Here is a 23,719-nt window from a genome sequence, read left to right as displayed (position 1 = left end):
GATGGTTTCTAGGTTTTACATGCTCCCATGGATTATTATTTTTTTTTTTAAAATAATTTTTTTTAAAAAATAGCAGCAATTATACTGCTATTGCGTAATAAACCATAAAGTAAAGAGCATGGCAAGGGCTGTCCTCTGGTTTCACAGCCACCCCAGGTGATGTCAGCTGAACTGTTGAAACTCAGTTCACCTTTAGGAGGAAGAACCTGCACCCCTTTGCGGTACCACGTGCGCCCAATTTACATCATGTAAAGACTTGAGGCTGATCCCTTTTCCCCAGATGCCGACTCTGTTTCTGCTGGCACTGTGCCCACACAGGAGAAGGAATTTTCTCAATTTCCTTTAAAGAGGCCAAGCTATTTGAGTCATTTGAGATCACACATAGGTTAGGTTTAGTTATTACAAATGTGAAATTGGCAAATGACAGAAAGGAAAGTGCATCTGTTTTAAACACAAAATGCTGCACATAAGGTTACGTGTACTAAATTTATTCCAGATGCTCTTGTTCCAATTGTTCTCTTTGTTGCTATACCTCTCGGCAACGTCCCAGTTGCTCAACCAATTTAAATCTCACCTAATTCACTGTGTTGCTGTTGTTCTGTGCTGAAAGCCAGGCATGGATTGTAGGCATTGTAATTAGTTGTCTACATAATGTCTTTGTGTAACTGGGAGTGGGAGGAGGAGAAATTTCACCAAGGTAAGGAAAAATATCCCTCCTCTTAATATTAGGAGAGCAGATACGCTCTTCCCTCAACTACCCTGACACATCAGCGTCCGCAGAGACACCCACAGTCAGTCATGCAGGTGTCTGTCAGTCTCATGACATCTCCTACACGTGTGCTTTCCCTGCTTATCATGCTCCTTAACGTGGAAACAGTGCTGGTGTGACCGTGGGCAGGGAGGGCAAGGGACTGCCTCTGTCACCAGCTCATGGAGGCATTTGGAATCAGCTCTCCCCAGACTCTTTGGTCCTGAAAGCCACTCTCAGCTCTGAAAATGTCTCACGAAGCCTCAATATCAACATTGCAAACCTGGCAAATTTACCCTCTTAGTGTGGTTTTCTGGACAATATTGAGACAGCTGTAAACAGCATTCTTCAGCTTAGCGATTCCATGGTCTGTTGTTCAGGTTCTTTTAATCAGGTCAATATTTTTAAAGATGAGCCTGGAAACTGAAATTCCTACCTCTCCCAGAAATGGAATTATTTAGCGTTAGCAGAGATGTTCACGTAGCCTGTTGCAGCCCTTGTCGCACTGCTCGAGGGTGTTCCCGGAGCTGCCTGGGGGCACAGGTCCCGCAGGGCAGGGCAGGGGGTCCCGCAGGGCAGGACAGGGGGTCCCGCAGGACAGGGGGTCCCGCAGGACAGGGGGTCCCGCAGAGGTGCTGCCACCTCCTTCCCCCCCGGCAGCTCCTGCCTGGCTCCTGCTCCCAAGGCCGTGGCTGTGGGGGCTGCAGCCCGGCCCCTGCGGCAGCCCAGCTGCGGATGGATGTGAGCGCTCAGACCTCCTCCTGCCACCTTCAGCTACCTGGTTATCTCATAAACTTCAACCAGGAGTCATTGGTTCTGAGTTGGTTTTCATTTTTAACCTGAGTTTACTGCTGGTTTGTGTGGCCTGCACACAAGCCCAAGAGCTTGTCTGCGTTTTTCAATTACATCAGCTTGTTTAATAAATATTACCTCTTGAACTTCTTGTGTACTCTTTAACTTTCAGAGCCGTAACAATATTATTATTTGAAATAAAACAGGATAATCATAGCGGTTTGAGGATGTTTTGTTTTGAGAGAAAGAAAATAATGAACCTTTAAAGTGGTCTTTTTTCCTACAATGGCAAAACTTAAAAAGGAAAAAAAACCAAACTGTTCCTTGAAAAAGGCTTAATGAAAGCAAAATAGTCATCTTCCTGTCAAATATTGTTGCTGAATGTATACACTCCTTAGGAAGAGTGTGGTCAGAGCGCAGGTGTACCCCCCAGGCAGTGAGGTTCTGTGCAGTTGGTGTTTCTGTGTGTCGCAGGGGGGTTTAGTTCTTCCCTGTGCCTTCATTTGAGGTTCCTTCTGTTGTAGCTCAGATACTCTGCCCAGAGCCTTTTTGACTACATGAAGAAGATCCAGGATGATTCCAGTGCCATGGAGAGTTTTTGTGAGACGTTGCTAAAGGTCTTTGAGGACAACCTGCGGAATGACCGGTAACGGTTTTCTTTTGCTTCTTTAACAGCAGGACTGTTTGAAGTCAGATGTGTGGCAGGTCTTTTTTTACTATGCCTAGATGAAGTATGCCTGAGCCATGTAAATTGGCTTTAATAAATCTGTTTGGTACAGCAGTACCTTTGGTAAAACATATAACAAAGCAGTGATGGGAGAATATTTTGCATGTACTATAGTTTAATACTGCATACAATGTAAGAAGCACTAGTTTCTATATAACCCAATTTGGGGATTGTGTATTGCTGCACAATTCTCAGTCTAGTCCGGTCTGCATTTTGTTTAGGTAGTGGTTTTTCACAGATACTTGGAAGTATAATTTCCTTGTGAAGATTTTTCTTTAAAGGTGATTTGTTCTGCATAATGAGATTAAGCCTCACTTATCAAACATGTGCAAAATAGAAAATATTCCCTAGGGGAAAAACACCATGTCTATTAATGTAATTGTCAGTTTATTTTTATTTTGGTTTTTGTTTCAGCTGTTGAAATAGAAAACATGACCGTAGTTACTCCAGCTGACAACATGTGTTGGTCATTTGGTATTTACCTGTAGTGAGAAGGTGATGTAACTTCTGTTACAATTCTGTTGTGGAATATGTCATTTATCTACTAGAATTAACATAATTTATGTTAAATTATGTTAAAACATAAATTAATGTTTTCTACTACTGTTAATTCTGTTTGAGGACCCTGCAAGTTTAAACCAGGCCTGTTGTTAATTAGGATTTTTTCCCTTTTGGCTGTAATGGAATGTCCCCCTCTCAGCCAAGGAGGATGATTTAGCCAACACACAGAAGTTACCAAGCAACCCTCCTCTGTGTAAATTATTCTAATTTAAATATGTGTAGGTAGATAGGAAGTTTCTTTCTTGGCTTCTAATTAAAAATAGTGTATATACGTATGCCAAGAAGTGTCTTTACATTGTTAAATTATTTTCTTTCATCAGGGTGTCTATACCTCTCCTGACAATGCTGGACCAAATGCTGGCAAACGGCTGTTTTGATATATTTACCATGCAAGAGAAGTAAGTTGCTGAAAGTCTTTTTTGTTTATTTTCCACCATGCAACAGGCATCTTAAATCTTACACTGACTGCTGCTGACTGTTGCTCTAGGTGTGGGTGCAAAGGACTCGGAGTGTGAGTGAATATGCATATAATGTTTTAATTTTCCTGAAGTGGGACAGCTGTGACAAATTCTGGACCAGATAGCCTTGAAAGGGTCTTGATAAAACCTTTAACTCTCATATCAGCGTAGAAGTTGGTTATTGGTTCATTGTTTAACAACCAGCACATTAATCAAATGCAATTTGCATGTTTCCCCTGGCAGACTGGGACCAATGTCAGATCTATTTAGCTTCTTTCCTTTACCAGCTTCCTCACTGTGTGCTCTTTGGAGTCCCTTCTCCACTGTGCTGTGAACCTTTAGCAATGGCAGCGTCCCGTTGTGATGCTGCAAAACAGTGGGCCTGCAAGCTATCGCTTCCAAAATCCCACTGCTTTTGTTAATGTCAATGTCTCCACAGAATTTAATTAAGATTCTAATAAGAATCGTAAAAAAGGCATGTCTCAGCTTTTCCACACCACATTCAGTCTTCTGGGAAGTATTTAGTTTAGGAATGGATAAACATGAACAAGATAATTCCAATGTGAAACCACATTTTTTTGCAGATGTTTCAGAAGAGAATGATTTTCATTTCAGTAATACTAAAATATATTCCACATACTCTCTCAGGCAGCATCTCAGCACATCTACAGATACTTGCAGAATGGTACAGTGTGAATTCTACAAGCACATATCCTGGATTTGGAATCTGCTGATTCAAGAATTGCTCACAGCAGATAATTTGAAAAGCTTTTATCACTCTAAAAGTTTAATTGAGTTTACTCTTGTTTTGAAGTGTGTATTTAGATAATCTCTCCTAAATCAAATTTGGCAGTCTCTTTTTGAGTGGGAATTTAAAATGAGTCAAATACAGATGGAATGAATATTTCTTGTTCAGTTTGGTAATGATGCTGGTGATCTGGGACTTCCATGTAGGCTCCAGTCTTCCCTCCTGGGAAAGATGATAGATTATGGGTGGAAATCCCAGGGAAAGTTTGTCTCCCACATGATGGGTCACTAAACAGAAAGCATGTGGTAGCATCACTGCATTTGCTGTGTAAGAAAGACTCAAATTCTGCCCTGTGTTGCCATTGTAATGTTTTAATAAAAAGGCCTGAAATAAAATCCAGGGGGATTATGGAGGGAGGGGGGAAAGATTTTGAAGCTGATCCAAATGTATTTGCTTCCAGTTTGATGATGAAACCAAAAAAAGAAAAGTAATAATTATACAACCCTGTGGATCATTCTCATGGCAAGGGAATGAAATACTGGCATGAAGCACAAGAACTCATGATCATACAAACACTCTGGAAGGCCAGAGCTCTAGGAGGTTTGTTTGAAGACAACTAGGAAGAGACAGTTTAGTTCCTGCATGTGACAGGTTTTGGGTACTGTAGGTACCTTATGGTTGAGAGGTAATCATGGACGAGTTACCGTGCTTGCTTGGTGAAGAGCCAGGTGAGCCCGAGGTGCTGGGTCCTGCTGTGCTCTAGGAGCTCAGCGTGGTGGATGGGTGAGCCCAACATTATATTTAGTGCCATGTTTGGATTTTCTTTCTTTGGCATATGTTGTTTGGGTATCGTTAGGGATGGATAAACACTGTCCCTGGCTCCAAGGCCTGCTCATACTGTTGGATGCCACCTACTCCTTTTTACATAGAGGAAAAGTGTGACTTTGGGCCTCTTTTCTTGAGTGGGATTGTTTACTCCCTTTTCAAAGCAGCATGCCATAAAAATGTAGAACTACAATGCAGAATGAGCCTGAAAATTGAGACACTCTGCTTGGTGGCACGAAAAGGCCATGTGTTCATGCAGTTTCAGATACTTTCATATGAAGTGTGCCTGTAATAAGAGTGATGAAGTGCCCAGTTGGTTTTAGAAAACAGTCTTACTGCTGGTGAGCGATTTCCCTGTTGCTTCTTTTCTTCTGTGAACTTCTTGTTTGTCATACAGCAAATGAAAAACTTTTTGGAGAAGCTAGGAATGAAATGTCAGCATTCCATGGGGTGTTTGGCTCCCATTTCATCTCCTTCCCACATTTTTTCCCACATGGGCCTGGGTGAAGTTTTAGCAAGGGAACTTGGGTTGTAGGATGTCTGGCATCAGGATCATGCCTACACCAGCTGCTTAATAGTCAACTGTCACATTATAAAAAAAAAGTATTTGGAAATGCATTTTGAAGTTTCAAATGAATACTGTGCACTATCCTGGGCCTTTTTTTTTTTTTTTCTAATCAAAAATTAGCAGTCCAGCGCAGGTAATATCCTACCACTGCTCAATTTAAAGAGGATTAATAGGTGTTGGCTGAATCAGTTGATGCTCCTTAGGAGCTCAGTGCTCCAGTTAAAGCAAGTTGCCACATGGTGTCACTCCTGCCCCGCAGAGGCTTAACCCGCAGTGCATTTTCCTGCCTCTTCACACCATGTAGCTCAAGTTTAGAATAGGCAGTAGTTTTGTGGATGAATTTCGGTGTTTGTGGAGCTCTCTGTATGGCTGCTCTTGTGATCCCTGTGCAGGAGGGGAGGGGAACCGCTGGGTGTTTCTCCTCTGTTACCATATTTTGAATGCTCCTGTTTCAAGTGAGATTTATTTGTCACGTGTGGGTCATTTCTCTGCCAGGGCCCTGCTGAACCTGTCCTGGTCAATTGGGGTTTGAAATGAATCAACTTTAGTATGACTGGGGTAATCAAAAGGCTCTCAGAAGCAGCTTTCCTTTGTGGTGCTTGGCTTAGTTTGACTCTGTAATATGAAAGGAAGACCTCTGCCTGCCATTTCTCAGGCTGTTACCTCCTGCTTGTCTGCAGCTGGCATGAACCTGCATGTCCAGCATGAGAGTTTCCCTTGAACTGGCCAGTGTGGTTTGTATTGCTACATGACAAATGGCATCACTGTTCCTGGTTAAAATACCCTTCTTCTAGTAAAATTCAGCTTGAGGTAGTTCCTTGATCTGTTCTGCTGTGTGCTCACAAATTGTGCCAAAATAAGGAGGGAAGTGGAGGAAAAACCATTTCTTCTGGCAGCAGTGCAGGTGTATGCTGGCCTAAAATTTTGTGAAACTTCTGTTTGTCATTCACCTGCTGTTTCCTCCCTGCCCTGTGTGCTTTCCCACCCCAAACAGGGCGGTAGTTCTCAGCTGAAATTTAATTTCTTCTCTGAGGTAGCACAACCTAAAAACCTCCTGTGTACCTTGTGAATTTGTGGAGCAGTGTTCATAGTAACATAGGGAGTGTCAATTGATCAGAGAAACTGCTGGAGGCAAACGGCAGCAGGCTTGAAACAGAGCTGTCATAAATAAAGCAGGGCATATCGGGCTTTTTTAAACTCACCAGTGGCTGCTCTTAAAAGATGGTGGTAACTGTCAGCAAACTGCTGGTGGTGGGACAAGGGAGAGGGAGAATGAAGGAGAATGAACTGAAGCCACTTGCAAAACAGGCACCGGAGCTGTATTTTCTGGTTATGGCTCCGGGAGCTGCAGGAGTCATCCCACTGGGCTCCCGAGCGGTCGGTCCCCAGCGATGCTCAGCCTGCCCAGAGCCCGGGGAGATGCCTGGTTCCCCAGACAGCACGGCAGGATTGGTCTCATACTCAGTCCTATGTGAACAGAACAGCCTTTGAATGACAATTCAGGGTCTCGTGCTTTCTGGAGTAATGAGGAGAAGTGGCATTTCTCTTTCTGATGCGTATGTATTTTACACATTCAGCACAATGTTCATGCACTCTGTGTGTGTATGATATTTTTCTGGTGGTCTTACAGATGCTCTGTGTTGTCCCCACTGATCTCTGACTGATGGTTTCTAGGTTTTACATGCTCCCATGGATTATTATTTTTTTTTTTAAAATAATTTTTTTTAAAAAATAGCAGCAATTATACTGCTATTGCGTAATAAACCATAAAGTAAAGAGCATGGCAAGGGCTGTCCTCTGGTTTCACAGCCACCCCAGGTGATGTCAGCTGAACTGTTGAAACTCAGTTCACCTTTAGGAGGAAGAACCTGCACCCCTTTGCGGTACCACGTGCGCCCAATTTACATCATGTAAAGACTTGAGGCTGATCCCTTTTCCCCAGATGCCGACTCTGTTTCTGCTGGCACTGTGCCCACACAGGAGAAGGAATTTTCTCAATTTCCTTTAAAGAGGCCAAGCTATTTGAGTCATTTGAGATCACACATAGGTTAGGTTTAGTTATTACAAATGTGAAATTGGCAAATGACAGAAAGGAAAGTGCATCTGTTTTAAACACAAAATGCTGCACATAAGGTTACGTGTACTAAATTTATTCCAGATGCTCTTGTTCCAATTGTTCTCTTTGTTGCTATACCTCTCGGCAACGTCCCAGTTGCTCAACCAATTTAAATCTCACCTAATTCACTGTGTTGCTGTTGTTCTGTGCTGAAAGCCAGGCATGGATTGTAGGCATTGTAATTAGTTGTCTACATAATGTCTTTGTGTAACTGGGAGTGGGAGGAGGAGAAATTTCACCAAGGTAAGGAAAAATATCCCTCCTCTTAATATTAGGAGAGCAGATACGCTCTTCCCTCAACTACCCTGACACATCAGCGTCCGCAGAGACACCCACAGTCAGTCATGCAGGTGTCTGTCAGTCTCATGACATCTCCTACACGTGTGCTTTCCCTGCTTATCATGCTCCTTAACGTGGAAACAGTGCTGGTGTGACCGTGGGCAGGGAGGGCAAGGGACTGCCTCTGTCACCAGCTCATGGAGGCATTTGGAATCAGCTCTCCCCAGACTCTTTGGTCCTGAAAGCCACTCTCAGCTCTGAAAATGTCTCACGAAGCCTCAATATCAACATTGCAAACCTGGCAAATTTACCCTCTTAGTGTGGTTTTCTGGACAATATTGAGACAGCTGTAAACAGCATTCTTCAGCTTAGCGATTCCATGGTCTGTTGTTCAGGTTCTTTTAATCAGGTCAATATTTACCAGTATATGCCAGTATTTTAAGAATTTTTAAAAAGTAATTAAAAAAAATCCAAACCTCGTCTGGAAAACGATATATAACAAGGTGCATTAACTTAACAAAACATCTTGTCACGCCTAGAAACATCTTGCTTTAAATGTTCTGTTTTTCAAGAGGTTACACAGCACTTTTGAGTAGCTTTTATCCATAGTTTTGAATTGTGGTAGCAGAAAATAGTATTTTTGCTTTCTGCTTTACATACACAGTACAGTGAGGTTTCCAAAATACGCAGTTCAGACGCAATTGTGCTTACTAGACAAATATGAAGTAGTTTCTTTTGCATCTATGGCACTTCAGCTTTGAGTGTAGCAAGTGAAAGATAAATAATTTGTACTGAAATTAAAGCAATATTCCCTCTTTACTTCTCTTTAATAGATCCTTGGAATATACCAACAATACTTGTGTTTGTATGAGTGTCTGGGAAAGAGCTGTGAGAATCACGTTTCCCAGACTGTGTGGAAAAAGAAAAGAATTTGCTAAATATATTTAAAGATGGCTTCATGACTCGTACACTTACCAGAACTGTAAGCCCTGTGTTTAATTACGTTGTCTGGAATCACTGAAGGAATGTGGGCCATGAAATGGTAGAGTGTTTAAGAACAACATTCATCCCCTTTTATGTAAAGTTTGGTTGAAGACCTGAGGGAGTGACCAAGGCACCACAATGATACACTGGCTAAATACGTTTTATTTGACTAGAGTATTTTAATTCCTGACATTGTATTTCTGATCATACCATGCTCTGTTGTAAACACAAGCCATGGCTAGCTGATTATCAGGCATATACTGAATCAGTTTGGAGAAATGTAGTTTGCCTCAGCATACAGGTGGTCGCAATGGAAATAATTAATACTAATTTCTTTCCCTCCCTGTTAAAAAAAAAAAGGCCCAGTCTCACCTGCATCTTTCCCAAGGCCCACTTAAAGCAGGGTGTGCTGTTGTGGAAGAGGCGTGTCCTGCTCTGCATTGTGTCTTTTCAAAACCCCTTTGAATGTTAACTCAGCACCTTTACAGTCATTAAATGTGTTTGAATGTCTACTGAAATCTTACTTCTCCTTTTCTTTCCCATTTTCAGCCATCCCTTTTCAGTGAAGTTATTTACTCTTTGTAAAGAAGAGATCAAAAGATCCAAAGACATCCGGAAGCTTCGCTCCAGCATAGGAGTGTGAGTTGATGAAATAAAGTGATCTTTTTTCTGCTCATAAAAAGTGAGGAAAATTTAAGTACAATGCATACCAGCTGTAACAGCTAGGTGTAGTTTATGTGAAATTTAAATGAAAAATGCACACAAATACAGGTAATATAAGGTTGTGAGAGTTTCTTGTAGTTATGGGTGTTTGGGGTGAAAACATATGAAGGATCTGATAAAATTTAACTACTTGTAAAAATGTTGATATTCTTAAAAGATGCAGCCAATCATGTGTTTTTTGTTTGTAAAGAGCTTGACTTGGTGCCAATGCAAAACATATGTAATTGATTAGATCTTAGAAAGAGCACTAGAACGAGCTGAAAACATCTGCAAAGTCCCTGTCTGGCTTGAGGGTAAAAGCCCTGAATTCAGAGAGTGGAGAAGGCAAAAGAGAAATGTAGGAAAGCCAGAGCTGGGGGAGGAGAGCAAGGACAGAGCAGTGCAAAGCTGAACCAAGGTTTGTGGCAAAATTATTCAGGTATAACGCCGTCATGCAATGATTTCATCATTTCGTTTCTTTATTGGCATTATTTTCAGAGTGCAGGAGAGCCTAAAGTGGGAGGTAGCCCATGTTTCTGCTTTTCCTCCCCCTCCGACGTGTCGCAGACACGCACGACCCTGCGCTCACGCTGCCTGGCGAGAGCTCGGCTCACACCTGGGTGTGAGCACGGACTTGGGTGCTGATGGTCAGTACCTTTGAAACCGTGTTTGTACTTGGCACAGATGTGTGGCATCTCAGTTACCCTTCAGGATTTCAGACGCTTCCCCTCAGTGTTTGCTTTCCCACAGCACTCAGAACTGAGATTTCCTGGGAGCAGCAAAACTTCCCTCCCGCCCTTTTTTCTGACATACATCTTCATTCTGATCCTCAAAATGGACTTTTGCAGCCATAACACAAGATCTGTTTTTTTTCTTATGATTTCTAGGTTTTGTGGCCTGATTCAATTTCAAGGAGACATGAGGGAGAAAGTTTTATTTCAGTTGTTTCTCCTTCTTTGTCATCCATTTCCTGTAGTAAGTATTGAAAACATTGCATATTATCAAATATATTATTTTAAATACTTTACAAGTAAAAAAATAATTGAAAATGCATTAAAGCAGCATTCTTTTAAACATATTAATGTACATGATAGGTTTTATTTCTCAAGGGTCTGCTATGTGCAGTGCTGCCACCTGAAACAGGCTGCTGGATACCTGCAGTGTACCTGGCTATTCCACAAGCTGCTCTTCCCCCTTCTGTCCTTACTGTTTTAAACTAGGAGCAATTTAGGTGCCTAAAGTAATTTGTTTCTTTGACACAGCACCCAGCACAACGAAGATCTGTGCACCATTTAGTGTGTGAAAGCTCCAATCAGATAAATTGCTGTTAGTTTTGCAATAGTTCTGATTGTAGCGACAGAGTAGTAGTTCTGGTTCAAGAGAGAGATATTTGTTCATTTTGTCAGATGTGACAAAAACTTGTGCAACACAGGAAAGTTTATCAGAAGTTTACCTTTTTAACAGAGCTAACTGAAGCAGGGCATGAACCCTGAGTTATTAGTGTAAGAGAAGACCGTGTGTGGGCTCATACTGTATCTTAGTCCTTCAAATTTTTGTTGATTTAGGTTTTTGAGAGAGGGGCTGTGATCACTGCATGAGACCTGGGAGCCCTGACTTGGCGCTGCTGTGACAACCCACCATGTCCAGCAGCTCACGGGGGGGCCTTGGATCCCAGGGTTACACTGGGAAGGCTGGATGTCCCTGCAGGGGGTGAGGACCGAGCGGCCTCTGTAGCCCTGCGGTGTAGGAGAGAGAGCAGCTGTCAGAAGGAGTGGCAAGGGCACGTAAAAGGAACGTGAAAACCCTTGAGAACTTCAAGTGGTTTGGGAACACACTGAAGAGCCGGTGTCTGGCCCATGCAAACCACCACTGTTTATTCTATCATGGATTGCTTTGGCAGATTACTTTTTGATAAGGTTAAATCAGGTGGTGCCCAGCAAAGTTTGTTACTTCAGATTTTAGTCTGTTTCCATGTTGTGTGTGCTTGCTACAGGAGGATCCTTTGCAGGAGGGGCGCTATTTAAGAACTAAAGAGAGATCATTTCAATTTCATGTTGTATTGGTATTTCACATCATAAACATGTTTTCTTTTTACAGATGGGTCAATTTAATTTGGCATTACTACTCTAGAAATAACCCTGTAATTTCTTTGCTTTCCTTTAGTTATCATCGGGGAAAAAGTTGTAATTTTGCTGTCTTCCATTTAGTATATTTGTACACATTGTACTTCCGAAACCAGCCTGGCCAGCTTTTGCTGTATGCACACCAGCAGCACTACTGAGCAGTGCTCTGGGAAAAATACTTGCAAATTAACTGCTGCCGGAAACCGGAGTGTAAAAACCTCGTGTCACTCCCATCATCATTTATCTCCTGACAGGTTTTTTTAGAGTTTTGCTGACTCTTACAATCTCCAGATTGGGAAATCTGTTTTGTGAGCCTACAGCAACCAACGCTAAAGCCAGACTTTGGCTCAGTGAGTCATTTCAAGAACAGAAATGTTCCTGTTAGGCCAGTCTCAAACATTTGAATTGAGTGAGGGATTGAGCAGTAGCTGCCTTAATCCGAAATACTGCAACAACTTAATGGAAAATATACCAACTATAGTAGGATGAATTTCCTTGGGGTGCAGAAGTGAAGTCCCCTCCTGCAGCAAATCGCTGTCAGAGGCAAGAGCAGACTCTAGGTCTAAGAACTGTGGTTGACTGTTGGTGTGAGGAGCCAGTAACGGCACCAGGCTCCTCCCGGCAGGACTCTGGATCTTCACTAAAGCTTCCTCTGCCTCCTCCCCATAGATACGGAAGACGACAGCCAGTCAGGTTTATGAAATGTTGATAACCTACAGTGATGTAGTCGATCCTGCCATTATGGATGAGGTTATGACCATACTTAGCGATACCAACTGGTAAGTGAATTTGTTGCCAGACAGTAATAAGAGCTGAAATAATTTTTGTACCACTGAAGTTAAAAAAAAAAAAAAGCCAATGCCTTTGAAAGCTGATGGTGAGGAAGCTGTAAGAAACGATGCCGTAGTTTTAGTTATTATATTGTTTCTAGGCCAGAAAAGTATTGCTGAAAGGAATTCTAAAGATCTATCAAGTACCCTGCCCCGCTGGAAGTGGCATGTAGAAAATCACCACTACATAAAGTAAAATACCCGTATTTTTCTAACAACATAAAAAGGGAGGAGATCTTGGAAATTTTCCATGAAACAGAGAGACTGGGCTGTACAAATAGTCAGACTTCAACTGCACAGACAGTTTCTTGGCATTGATGAGCACTGGCAGGATTTTGGGAAAGGAAGGATCTCTGTGAGCTGGAAAACAACAGAATTAGCAGAACAGCTCAAATCTCCCATGAAATCTAATTACTCAAAATGCTACAAATGTTGTATTCAAGCAAATATTTGAATTGGAACAGTTTAGACATTTCCCAAGCATACGATTGCATGAATTGAACAACCACTTTTATATGACATAACCCATTTTTTTTTTTTTTTTTTTACCTACTGTTACCTGTAACATCAGCTTCATCCAGGGGTGGGGGCAGTAGGGTCCTGCTCTTCCTGAGCAAGAGTCACAGAAGTGTCCTTCCGGAGCAGGAGGAACTCGGTCTGTCAGCACCTCTGAAGTGCCAGGAGGAGGGAACACTCACCAGAATTTTGGCACTCTTATTTCCCTTTCTGTAAAGTTCAGCATTGTGCATTATAGTCACCTGGAAAAGTTTATAAAAGGCTGCATGCCTCAAATATTTGAGGAAATACGGAGTTTTCAGATACTAATTAGTTTATTCGTTCTGCTGCCATGTTAAACATTTCTCCTTGTTACAGATGACTCTCCTGGGTCATGGGTCTACTAGCCCAACACCCTGCCTTAAACAGTAGTCAGAGTTAATACATGAGAATAGACAGATATAGAACAAAATATTTATTTAGTCACTATATTAAATGACTCTTTGTATCTATTGACATTTCATGGAAATAAACAAACATGTTCAAAGAACAAATTTACCTTAAGATTGTGATTTACATATTTCCAGGCTGCATGCTTACATTATTTAATTTTTATTTACTTTCTCATTTATTTCTGTGCTTGAGCTTAAATAACTTTATATTTGGGAAAAGTTTGTCATTGTAAGGGGTGGTTGCTGCTGGCTTTTTTAATTTTTCAGTACAAAACTGGAATAAGGGTGTCAGATTTGAAGAACTGGTTATCAACAACTCTTGCTGTTGTTAAAGTTACGTGCTTAATTACATATTGATGTTTAGTACTGTCTTTAGTGTGATTCAGTGCTCGCTTATGAAATCTGAATTTAAGAGCAGGCTTGCTTAGAAGTTACAGGCAGAATTTGTCAACAGAAACAACTGAGTAGGATTAGATTGCTGCTGTCACAAAGGGATGTTTACAGTACCAAGATTAGAAGCAGTACACATGAAATTGCTACAAAAGCAGCAGCAGTAGTACAACTGTACTCATAAATGGGTCATTGAAAGCAAAATACTTCCTAAAAAACACTAGAAAAATAAATATTGGTCATTTTTAAGGTGTGACTGTGTGCCTGGTTTATTCTTATGTCAGGGCTTGCTCCAAGTTCCCCATTGCAATATGTCCCTTGCATTAAAATTAAATATGAAGAGCCAGTTTACTTCAAACTTAATTGTTTTATCTTGGTAGATTTGAACTGTTTACAAAAGAAGATACTTGAAGTCATTGCTGAGTGTCAGAGCGAGCTGCTTGTTATTCTCAAGCGCTCTCAGTACTGAAACAATCAGAGTAGATTCTGAATTATAATAAGCATTAACATCAGGAAGCCAAATGAGAATTAATATTTGGGGAAGATGATAAGTACTGGCATACGTATGTTTGTTCCTTGCTGGAACTACAGTTTATCATACAACTGTGTAATTTGAAGTTTAAACAAATTATTCTATAAATAATAAATAGGCTACAGGAAGGTTTCCAGTACTAAATATGACAAATTTTCCAAGATGTCAAAAAAAAAAAAAGTTCAGGTTAATTCTAACTTGCCCTTTATGCTTTTTCTCTGTAGTTTTGGACTCTATGTGCTAAGAGTTACATTTTTAATAGCTCATTTACAGTTGTTACTTAAGAAAAACAAAAAAAATCTACTGAATGGGTGAGTAATGCTCGCAGTCTCACAGCATTCCAGGTAGAGTGGTCAGTTTTTACAACATGGAAAAGAATGCTGTCTGTATAGATTTTTGGCATTTGGGAGCTTTTTATAACTTGACAGTTCTTGAGGAAATTATCTCATGGACATAGTGCTATTTCAGAAACTTTCTTAAAGACTTACAAATTTTAGGTCTGAATTTTCAGGAGAAAACTTCTTTTGATAGTAGAATGTTTTCCAAATCCAGTGACATTTATTTTCATTCTTGATGTGAAATCTTCTTAATCAAAAAGGAGCTGTAACTTTAGAGAATAAATTGATGAACGTTTAGTCAAAAGGGTTGTATGAATTAGTGGGCGTGGGTTTTAATACAAAAATCTAAGAGAACAGTCTTGGACATTTTACTAGTAATTGGTCACTTCTGGAAGACCTGCTCTGTATTTATGGTTTATGTGGCTTAAGATGGTTCAGAAATGTTATGTGATTCTTAAAATACGACACAACAAAAACTTCTACAATATGAAATGTACACAAAAGTACAGACACTTAGATAGTCATATAATAAAAATATGGATAGTTTAAGAAGTTGTATGTATGTAGCCAACTTCAGGTTTTCATTTCTGAATTAACTGGAAAATATCTCCTCATGCAGGGAAGCTGAATTGCCAGTAGTAAGAGAGAAACGCAACTGTCTCTGTGATCTGATGAAAGTGCCCAAACCACAGCTGGTGTCCAAGGTAAAGGATGGAAATGTGCTCCCGAGGGGCTTTTTAAAGAAACATGGTAATGATGAATTGTTCCACCCAATCTACTGTGCAACAGATGCAGTTCTTCACCGCTCCATGAATGTATCAGTGTGCACCAGGAGGAACCTCCTCACAGCTCACTACAGAGAATCTATGGAATTGCTGAAGACTGTTGTCTTAAGCCCTTCCAGCCTCGTTTCTTGAAAACTTTCCAGACATGTAGTGTGACATCTTACTCGGGCAAAACACAAGAATGAAATAATGCAGTACAGATGTTTTCAAAAACTCTTTTTCTGCCCTTTCTGGGGAAAGAAAAAGGATAGAAGCTTCTCAGTCAATTTCAACAATGAGATCATAAGGTGGTTGTGCAAGCCACAGGACTTTAACACTGCCTGAGAGGAAGAATATAATCTAAAAGTTAATACAAACAATATTTCCATACGTAAGTCCCATTTCATTTTATTGCAGATAGTTTAGAATTGCCCATCTGCTCCATATTTCACAAGTACAGAATTTTCTGCTTTGGTAAAGGTTTGAGAGGTTCCCTTTCTTTCTGTCCAAAGTTATTACTGCTTTGGAGAACATGTGTTAACAAAGAAAAATTATTTTTACTTTGAGTAACGAGACAAGGTGAGAACACTTGATGACCTGAGGCTCCTTCCCCAGGATCACAGGCATCCACAGCATATAATCTATTCTGTGAACTGATTAGGCTTAAAAATAGTGGTATATCAATTTAGCCTTAGCTTTTGTAATTTTTATTGTTCTGCCTTCACAGTTCTAGAAAGTTTTGTCCTTTGTAATTATTTCAGAAGTCAGAAACATCACCCATGCATTCTTCTTTCCTAAGTTTTTCCTAATGGGGTGGATCTTCATTCCCTTAATTTTCTAAAATATTTGAACACCATTAAGTTTATTTTCACGACTAGAATTATGCAAAGCATTATTTTGTTGTTGCCCTGCACAGTTCTACATAAGAACTGCATTAGCCTTTTCTACAGCTGCAGCATCTAAAGGTGATTTTAGCAAATGGAGTGTTCCAAGGGCTCGCTGAACGGGCTCTTTGTGACAGTACATTATCTAAGTCAGTCCTTCAGGTCAGCCAGTTCTTCCTGTGTAATATTCTGATAATCCTTTAAACTGAAGATGCTTCCTCATGTAAGTAGATTCCATGTTTTGAGTTCTCAATGATATAAAAAAATACTTTTTTTAAAATGTATATTTTAAAAATTGGTCAGAAGGCTAATAATTAAGACATCTATGAATAACCTTCAACGACACCCTGCTGTCCCCAGAGCAGGTTCTTTACTTATCTTCTGTTTTTTACCATCATGTCTACAGTCTTCTGCTTTTAGTACAATTTTAAGAAGCCTGCAACTAACATTTTTGTAATTTTGGAAAACAGGAATCTGAACCTCTTGCCCATAAAAGGAATTGTTTTTAGAGCAAAACTTGACCTGAGCATTGCTATTTCAAGGTTTTCTAGTCAACTAAGAGAAATGTTATGTTCAAAATAAAGATATGAGATGACCTCCTCGATCTCAAAAAAACCTTATTTCAACTCCTTAATTACTGGAGGCTGAGAAGCCTGACAACTTAGGAGAAAACTGTCTGTACTATAAACAAAATAATAAGAAATAGCCCAATCTACATACAGGTATTTCAGATGGAACTGTTACAAACAGTATCACCTATAATCAGGAAGTTAGGTGCTGAATTTGGAACTTTGCCTTTTCCTCCTCTTTTAACATAAGCAAATAGTATAACTTCTAGCAAAAAGAGTTAAGCCTGCAACTGCCCTGAGAACTGTTGGAGTTCACTCAGCGACAGTGAACGTGCAGGACTTGTCAGAGCTGTCCAGACATCCCCGCTGGCAGGCATAGTGTGCCGAGCACTCTGCTCCTCTGCCAGAGCTCCCCGATCTGGAGGACACAGGAGAAACAATAGAGGAAGCCAAGCATAACATTATGAAAAGATGAATGAGGTTAATTTCAGCTGAAACCAACACTTATCACTCCTTTAAAAGGTGTACAAATAGAGTTTGCTGGAGGGTAGTTAAAACTTACAGACTGTAAATATTACAGCTTTGTACGTCTCTATTTTCTTCTCTGTTTAGTTTCCTTAATTCCATGATTGGGATACTGTTAAAATCAAGGTACATGCCTACTTTGTGTGACCTCTTTTTTTCTCTCTCTCCAGCAGAGTTCGTCACAGTGAAGCTGCAGGCACTGGCTGCTGGTTTGTAAACTGAAGCTCGTGGTTCAGGTGCCATTAGGACTGGAAGAGCTTGTGCTGCAGCATCCTGACAAACCGGCTTCTCAGCACAAGCTGCGAAGTGCTCTGGTTAACAAAACAAGAAACAGAAATTATGTCTTAAAGCATTGTGCAGATATGCCATAAGAAGGCAACAAATACTCATTATGTTTTCAGTTTTTAAAGTCATTATCTGTAGCCACAAGATGGCGGTTTCTCTTCATACTTCTGTCACAAGTGACCTGGGGTTTTTTTGATGTCGGTGATTTATACTTCTGTAACTGAATGGAGCCATTCACCCTGTGCTTGCTGTACACATAAAGTATTAAACCTGACTTGCTGCATTAGTCTCTTAAAAGAATTGTTTGTCAGAAGTAAAAATGTGGCAACACCTAGTGATAATGAAATCTTCCTGAGCATAAAGTGTCTCTGTGGATAAGTCTGACATTCCTATGTCATAGTCAAACAAAATATCCAGGTTTCACTGCAGCTAAAGTCAAAGCCTCTCTTAATAGCTCTTTATATACCGAATTTAAGGAAATGTTTTGTGTGGTAAACTTGCTTTAGGGACTAAAGCTGTATTTTTTCCCCTGAAGAATAGAGATGGATTAGTACTGCAGGCAACTGCTAGGAATTTAGACCATTTCTTATTGACTATAAAATGAAATGGTTATAACGTTTAGTCAGACTAACGTGATAGGAAGGACAAATGCATAGGCAACATGGTATTTTAATTATACTGTGTTATGTGATGGCTATCCCAGCACTTCAAGTAGAACAGTGGCTGCATGGGTCTGCAGCCACTGTTATATATGTATATATGTATGTTATATATGTGTGTGTATATATACACACATCTATGAAAGCGTGAAAGGAAGGAGAAATTCAGGCAGCAGAACTAAAATCAAGTCCACTTCTCTATGACCTCCTACAAACTGCAGCAGCCTTCTACTGCAGGTGTTCACTTCCCAAACTACAACCTGTCTCTAAGATTTTTTTCCTTTTAAGAAGTTAACTACAAGTTATATTGTTCAGCACTTCTTAAGCAGACTTGCAGCCTGGACTGGGAGATGAGACTGCCCCACTGTCAGGCAAGCAGCACTCAGTCCACAGAGCTGTGCCCCAGGCTGAGCTGGCACTGAGGCTGCTCACGGGCTTTGCTGCAGAAGAAACACTCCTGAACCCACAGCCCCGGTGTTGTTACACTCTCATTAAAAGGGAAGTTTCTAGTACATTCTTGAAAGATCTTGTTTTGCAGTTACACCTATAGGTCCCTGCTGCAAGAAAAACACAAGTTGTGTTGGCAAAGTCTCCTTATTCAGAAAACCCTGAGAAGGTCCAGTGAGAGTTGTGAGCGTCTGTAGACAGGATCATCCAGCTGCCCCTGCAGCCCCAGAGGGTGCTGCACTGAATCCCTGTGCCCGCCCGGTGCAGGGCGTCACCTCGCCAGCACCAGCTGCTGCTCCCGGTAGCAGGAAGGGAGCCAGTGGCAGGGAAGGGCTGAGGGCCCCAAGCAATGTTTGACAGAAACCTCTCTTTACACTTCCAGTGGTTAACAGACTTTGCTTGATGCATTTTTAAGGCTTCCCTATGGTAACAGTCCTCTTGTTGTCTTATGGGCTGTATTTGATGGTTATTTAAATTAGAAATACAATTTAACAACTGAGCTGAGTTTGGTAAACAAGTGATGTGCAATAGTAAACCGAGCAAATAGCATTATCTGTGGTGTAACTAGGACCTCCCTTAGAAAGGGTTTACTTGGCCCAAAGATTAATTTAATGAAGCAAAATTTACTAAAAATATTCTAAACCTCTGAATACTTTAGTCTTCCTACACACAGGTACACGGAGGATGACACAGCTTTGGTATCACTGCCTTACCTTAGTTTTTAGTTGAAGTGATAATAATCGACCCCTTCCTTCAAGTTCAGCATGTTCAGGTTTGTTTCAAATGCTCCACCTGTCAAATCCTGTGCAGGAAAGAAAAAGAGAATTAGATCAACCAGACAAACATATTTCAGGTTGCAGCAGGTTTTGATTATTTAGACCACAGAAGAAAGTCCCATTTGCAGAACTAAACATAAATAAACCAAGACTCGGAAATGTTTCCATTCAAAAATCAAGTGTATGTTGAAAACTTACTGTTCAAATTAATATGTTGGGGGTGCGGGAGGGGAGGTTTGACAACTCATTCTCATGCTGTGATGTAGAGCACAAGGGCTAGACTGAGCTCTGCAGATAGCGATCTGCACACTTTGTTTTGTTCTGCAGGCATTTTCAGAGAATGGACCGAGGGAATGAGTTTGACAAAACGGTGATTTTTGTAGATATTGAACAATGATTAGTGTGGCTGGTGAAACAAACCCTTCATCAAGCAGCTGAAATATTTTGCATAGTTAAAGCTGTTTCCTTTGAGCCCTAGTTACATTATCTGAACAGGAACCTGGCAGGTTTGCTCCATGAGCAATCTTGCAAGGTAGTGATGTCATTAAAAAAACACACCAACTTCAGCATTTCTGAGCATTTCTACTTTGTTCTTCCTGGAGTCCTTAATTCTACTGATCTTCAGGAATGTCACCATAAAAAAAAGAATTAAAGCTCCTAATAGATACTATAGGAGATAGGTAAAGGGATTGCTAGTCTTCTTTTGGTTGGCCCAGAGCAGCAATATTGAAGTTTTAATAATGCACAACAGTACTGCATGTGTTTAGGACAGGAAGTTACAAAAACAGAGTCCAACTGAAACTGTGGAATTCGAGGAGGTAGAAGGCTAGATTTTGGCTAGGATAACTGGATTCAAAAAATTGCTCTGGGATCTTTAATGAACTTGCGTTCAGAAACTTAATGTTTCTGTCTGACACAGGACTGTACATCCAGCTTCCCAGGTCGCCCAGGACCCACCAGCCTGGGGAACACCGCCGTCCCCAGCAGCAGGGAGTCCAGTAACAGAAGGAGCTGACCTGTCTCCTCCAAACCTCCGCATTGTTTCTGCTGCCGGAATTTATGTAGGAAAGAAAACACTGCCTGTGTCCTGCTGCAAACCTCCTGCCCAAACCAGGCATGTGCCTCAGGATCACAGATTAACTCCCGTTCTGCTGCACAGTTCGACCTGCCATGTCCTTTGATTGTCACTAGCAATGACAGAAATTACAAAGATGACATAATCTGTTTCAGAACTTCAACAAAAAACATAACCACCAGTCATAAATTTCATAATTGAGCTCTGATGTTCTCTAACCATACAAAAATTAAGAATAGCTAGGGCCCAAGGCATGAGGCTTTTTAAGCAAGGGCTCCACTTCCCTAAGGTAACCAATTTCTTATCTGAGCGATAAAGCCCTGATTGTGAAAGATGTTGAGTACTTTTATTTTTTACTCTTGAAATCAAGAATACTTGATGGTATTTAATACTTTGAAGGACTGGGTCCTAGTTTTGCAGCTCAGTTAAGATCCCAAACTCTCACTGGTCCATCTGCAAAACTTAACACTCACGTCAACAGGGAATTCTACTCAGAAAAGTAGGTCTTGATGACGACCTTTAGCCTCCACTAATGATTTCATAAACCCAAGATTTTGCAAGTTAGGACATAGGGTACAAACCAGTAGCATTTAGCTTGCAGAAAAGTGAACCTGCTCTAAGGAAGAGTTAAAAAAATACATATAAAAGAGCCCAGATGCTAAATTAAGTGCGAGAGTTAAAAACAAATCCTACAATCCCAGAGCACAAGACGGAGGTGACAGAACAAGGCAGGGTTTTACAATAACTGGTCTAACAGTAAATTTACTGAAAACTTTATACAATGAAACTATTTTAATTACTGAGACAGAAAAATAAAAATCCCTCTCATTCCAAGCACTTGGAAACCATGCCAAAACAGGACACAATACACGATTTCTAAGCGTTTCGCTTTTACCTCAAAGCGAGAGAAAATACACAGTGCAAACCCTTAGGTGAAGTGGTACTGCAGACTGCTACACAATTTTGACGAACTAAAGCCACAATTTTATCCTCTTCAGCAAAAACTTATGCACACAGAGAGCACAATTTCAGCTACAGCCCTTTATGAAGCTGTTTTAAAATACAAACTGATCAAAGCTCACATAAGATGATGAGTGCTTTTTCAAAAATAATTTTATATGGTAGGCAAGTAATGCCAGGGCTAGCGAGGGAGGAACTGCCTGAAAAAATAAATAAGCAAACACTGCTCCAAGTACATGGCCAGCAGTCGTTTCTTGTGAACAGCCCACTTAATAAACATATCTAATCTTCAAAATTACCCTCTTAGAGCTGCACATAAACATGTAAGTTTTGTCTGTATCAAAACTAAAAATAATCCCCTACCATGAAGAGCAAAATAAAGACAATAAGGCCCCAGGACACTTTCTTCTTCAGAAGAATGGTGATGAACTTATGTTGGTAAATAATAAAGCTAAACTTGGAAGTCTAGGACATTCAGGAATTTGTTAATGATTTTTGCTTCAGAAATTGGCTAAGAGGATCTGCAGCTAATTCTGCCTTACATAAACTTCCGAGAGTTCCTTGGAGCTAGGTTGTAGCTGTTGCACTGGCAGCTGTCTACACAAGATACGTCCGTGCGCTCACTGGGGTTTTGTATGTTTGCTTGCTGCATGACCTGAAACAGAGCTGAGTAAAGCTACTTGCCCTACATAGTCTGAAAATACAGGTCATTTGTAACCTCTCAAACACAGGAGTTTTATTTTTCCCCCCACAGTACGCACAAGAAGAGCGGCCTATCTGCAGAGGAATTCTGTGTCTCAGATGTAGTCCTTTACATCAGCCTGGGACTTTAACTTGAATCAGCAGCATTTTTTCTGCACAGTTTGATTTGCTAGATCTGGGTGAATAGCATCAGAGAGGCAGCAATAGCTATCACCAAAAAGTCAACATTTCTCATTTGACACAGTCTTAATATTTTATATACTTATCCCCTACCCTACTTTTTCCTATCCTCCCACATTCAAAAAGCATATAGGAAGAGGAAATGTAGAAAAGGTGATTAAAGAAAAGCAAGCGGGAAATTTTGTCTTTAGCTGTTCCTTCAGATGTGGGCTGCACAGAGAGCAAGGCAAACTGAACATACAAGTACAGTGAAGAGAAACCCTTGGCCTGCACAATATCAACACAGATGAATGAAAAAGTTCAGTACTCTGCTCTTCTCAACCCATTTAGAAACCATTTTCTTTAGTGGTCAGATCTAGAAGCTTGAAAGCTCCTGCAGACAGGATACCTGAATGTTTTAAACCACAGACATTTATCAACTTCTTTTGGTTTGCTAAAAGTCTACTTCCCATGACAAAACTACTACTGAAAACTGGCCATTTCAGTCCAGCCCCAGCCTTGCAAGTAGTAAGAGTGGGATTGCACAGATCCTGACAGGCTCCACAAAGACTCCCCTCCAGTAAGAAAATACAGCAAGTGTGACAACGGCTGAAAGAGCCACTAAAAACCACTCCTTAAGATCAGCTGCGATGGTAGAGAAAAGGAGGGTCCAGCAGCCTTGGTTCTGGAGTTGGACTCTGAGCACTGCTGCTTCCTCAGACCCTCTGATTCCTCTTCTCTCTCCACTGGGTTTTACATTTCCTACACTTTGGTACAGATATATTTCTGGGTTTTATTTCTTTCTTATATTGTCTGGTTTCTCAGGCGATAACAGGGTATTAAGCACTGCTAGCAGAAAAAAATGGTTTCAGTTCTTTATTATAAATTTGGTTTTCTAACAACCTGATTGTCTTCATAATATTAAAATAATAATATGGCATCATCATATTATTAGCAGGTATCAGGATGTTTAAAATCTGTAGCAGTGTAAGCTCCATTACGGACTGTCACTATGCAGGTTTAGTACCAGCATCACTCTTGTCTGTTTGGCCACTATTTTGTTTCTTTACCTCTGCACTAGGGTGGGTTTGCTGTCAGCTCTTGTAACACCAACTTTCACAGTAGCCAACTGTGTAATTCAGCCATAAAGTGAGAGGGGTAAGGAGATAACTTGTGGACAGGTTCTAGAGATCTGGCTCCGTATGAATGACTATTGACTTTCTTAAATTGTCCTAAAAAGTGGGCT

General features: G+C 40.7%; 2 protein-coding genes across 5 annotated transcripts in view; one reads left to right on the top strand and one right to left on the bottom strand.

Annotated features, from left to right (window-relative positions):
* Positions 1-17,701, top strand: part of TBCD (tubulin folding cofactor D) — a 128,609-nt gene extending 110,908 nt beyond the window's left edge. For 2 of the 3 annotated variants that reach the window (XM_026861356.1, XM_026861358.1), the window contains 6 exons: positions 2,065-2,186; positions 3,149-3,226; positions 9,356-9,445; positions 10,396-10,483; positions 12,301-12,410; positions 15,288-15,613. In XM_026861356.1, coding sequence (XP_026717157.1) covers positions 2,065-2,186; positions 3,149-3,226; positions 9,356-9,445; positions 10,396-10,483; positions 12,301-12,410; positions 15,288-15,585 — 786 coding nt within the window. In that variant the 3' untranslated portion in view covers positions 15,586-15,613. Of the gene's footprint in view, positions 1-2,064; positions 2,187-3,148; positions 3,227-9,355; positions 9,446-10,395; positions 10,484-12,300; positions 12,411-15,287; positions 15,614-17,583 lie in introns of those variants that run through there. The other variant, XM_026861357.1, reaches the window with a different exon arrangement.
* Positions 17,610-23,719, bottom strand: part of B3GNTL1 (UDP-GlcNAc:betaGal beta-1,3-N-acetylglucosaminyltransferase like 1) — a 121,198-nt gene continuing 115,088 nt past the window's right edge. For both annotated transcript variants that reach the window (XM_026861360.1, XM_026861361.1), the window contains 2 exons: positions 19,515-19,603; positions 17,610-17,721 (listed from right to left, as the gene is read on the bottom strand). In XM_026861360.1, the coding sequence (XP_026717161.1) occupies positions 19,523-19,603 (81 nt within the window). In that variant the 3' untranslated portion in view covers positions 17,610-17,721; positions 19,515-19,522. The remainder of the gene's footprint in view (positions 17,722-19,514; positions 19,604-23,719) is intronic.

This window comes from Athene cunicularia, assembly GCF_003259725.1.
Source record: "Athene cunicularia isolate RWA chromosome 18 unlocalized genomic scaffold, athCun1 chr18_part1, whole genome shotgun sequence".
NCBI lineage: Eukaryota > Metazoa > Chordata > Aves > Strigiformes > Strigidae > Athene > Athene cunicularia.
Note: the sequence above shows the minus strand (reverse complement) of the source record. Positions and strands in the feature narration are given on the sequence as shown.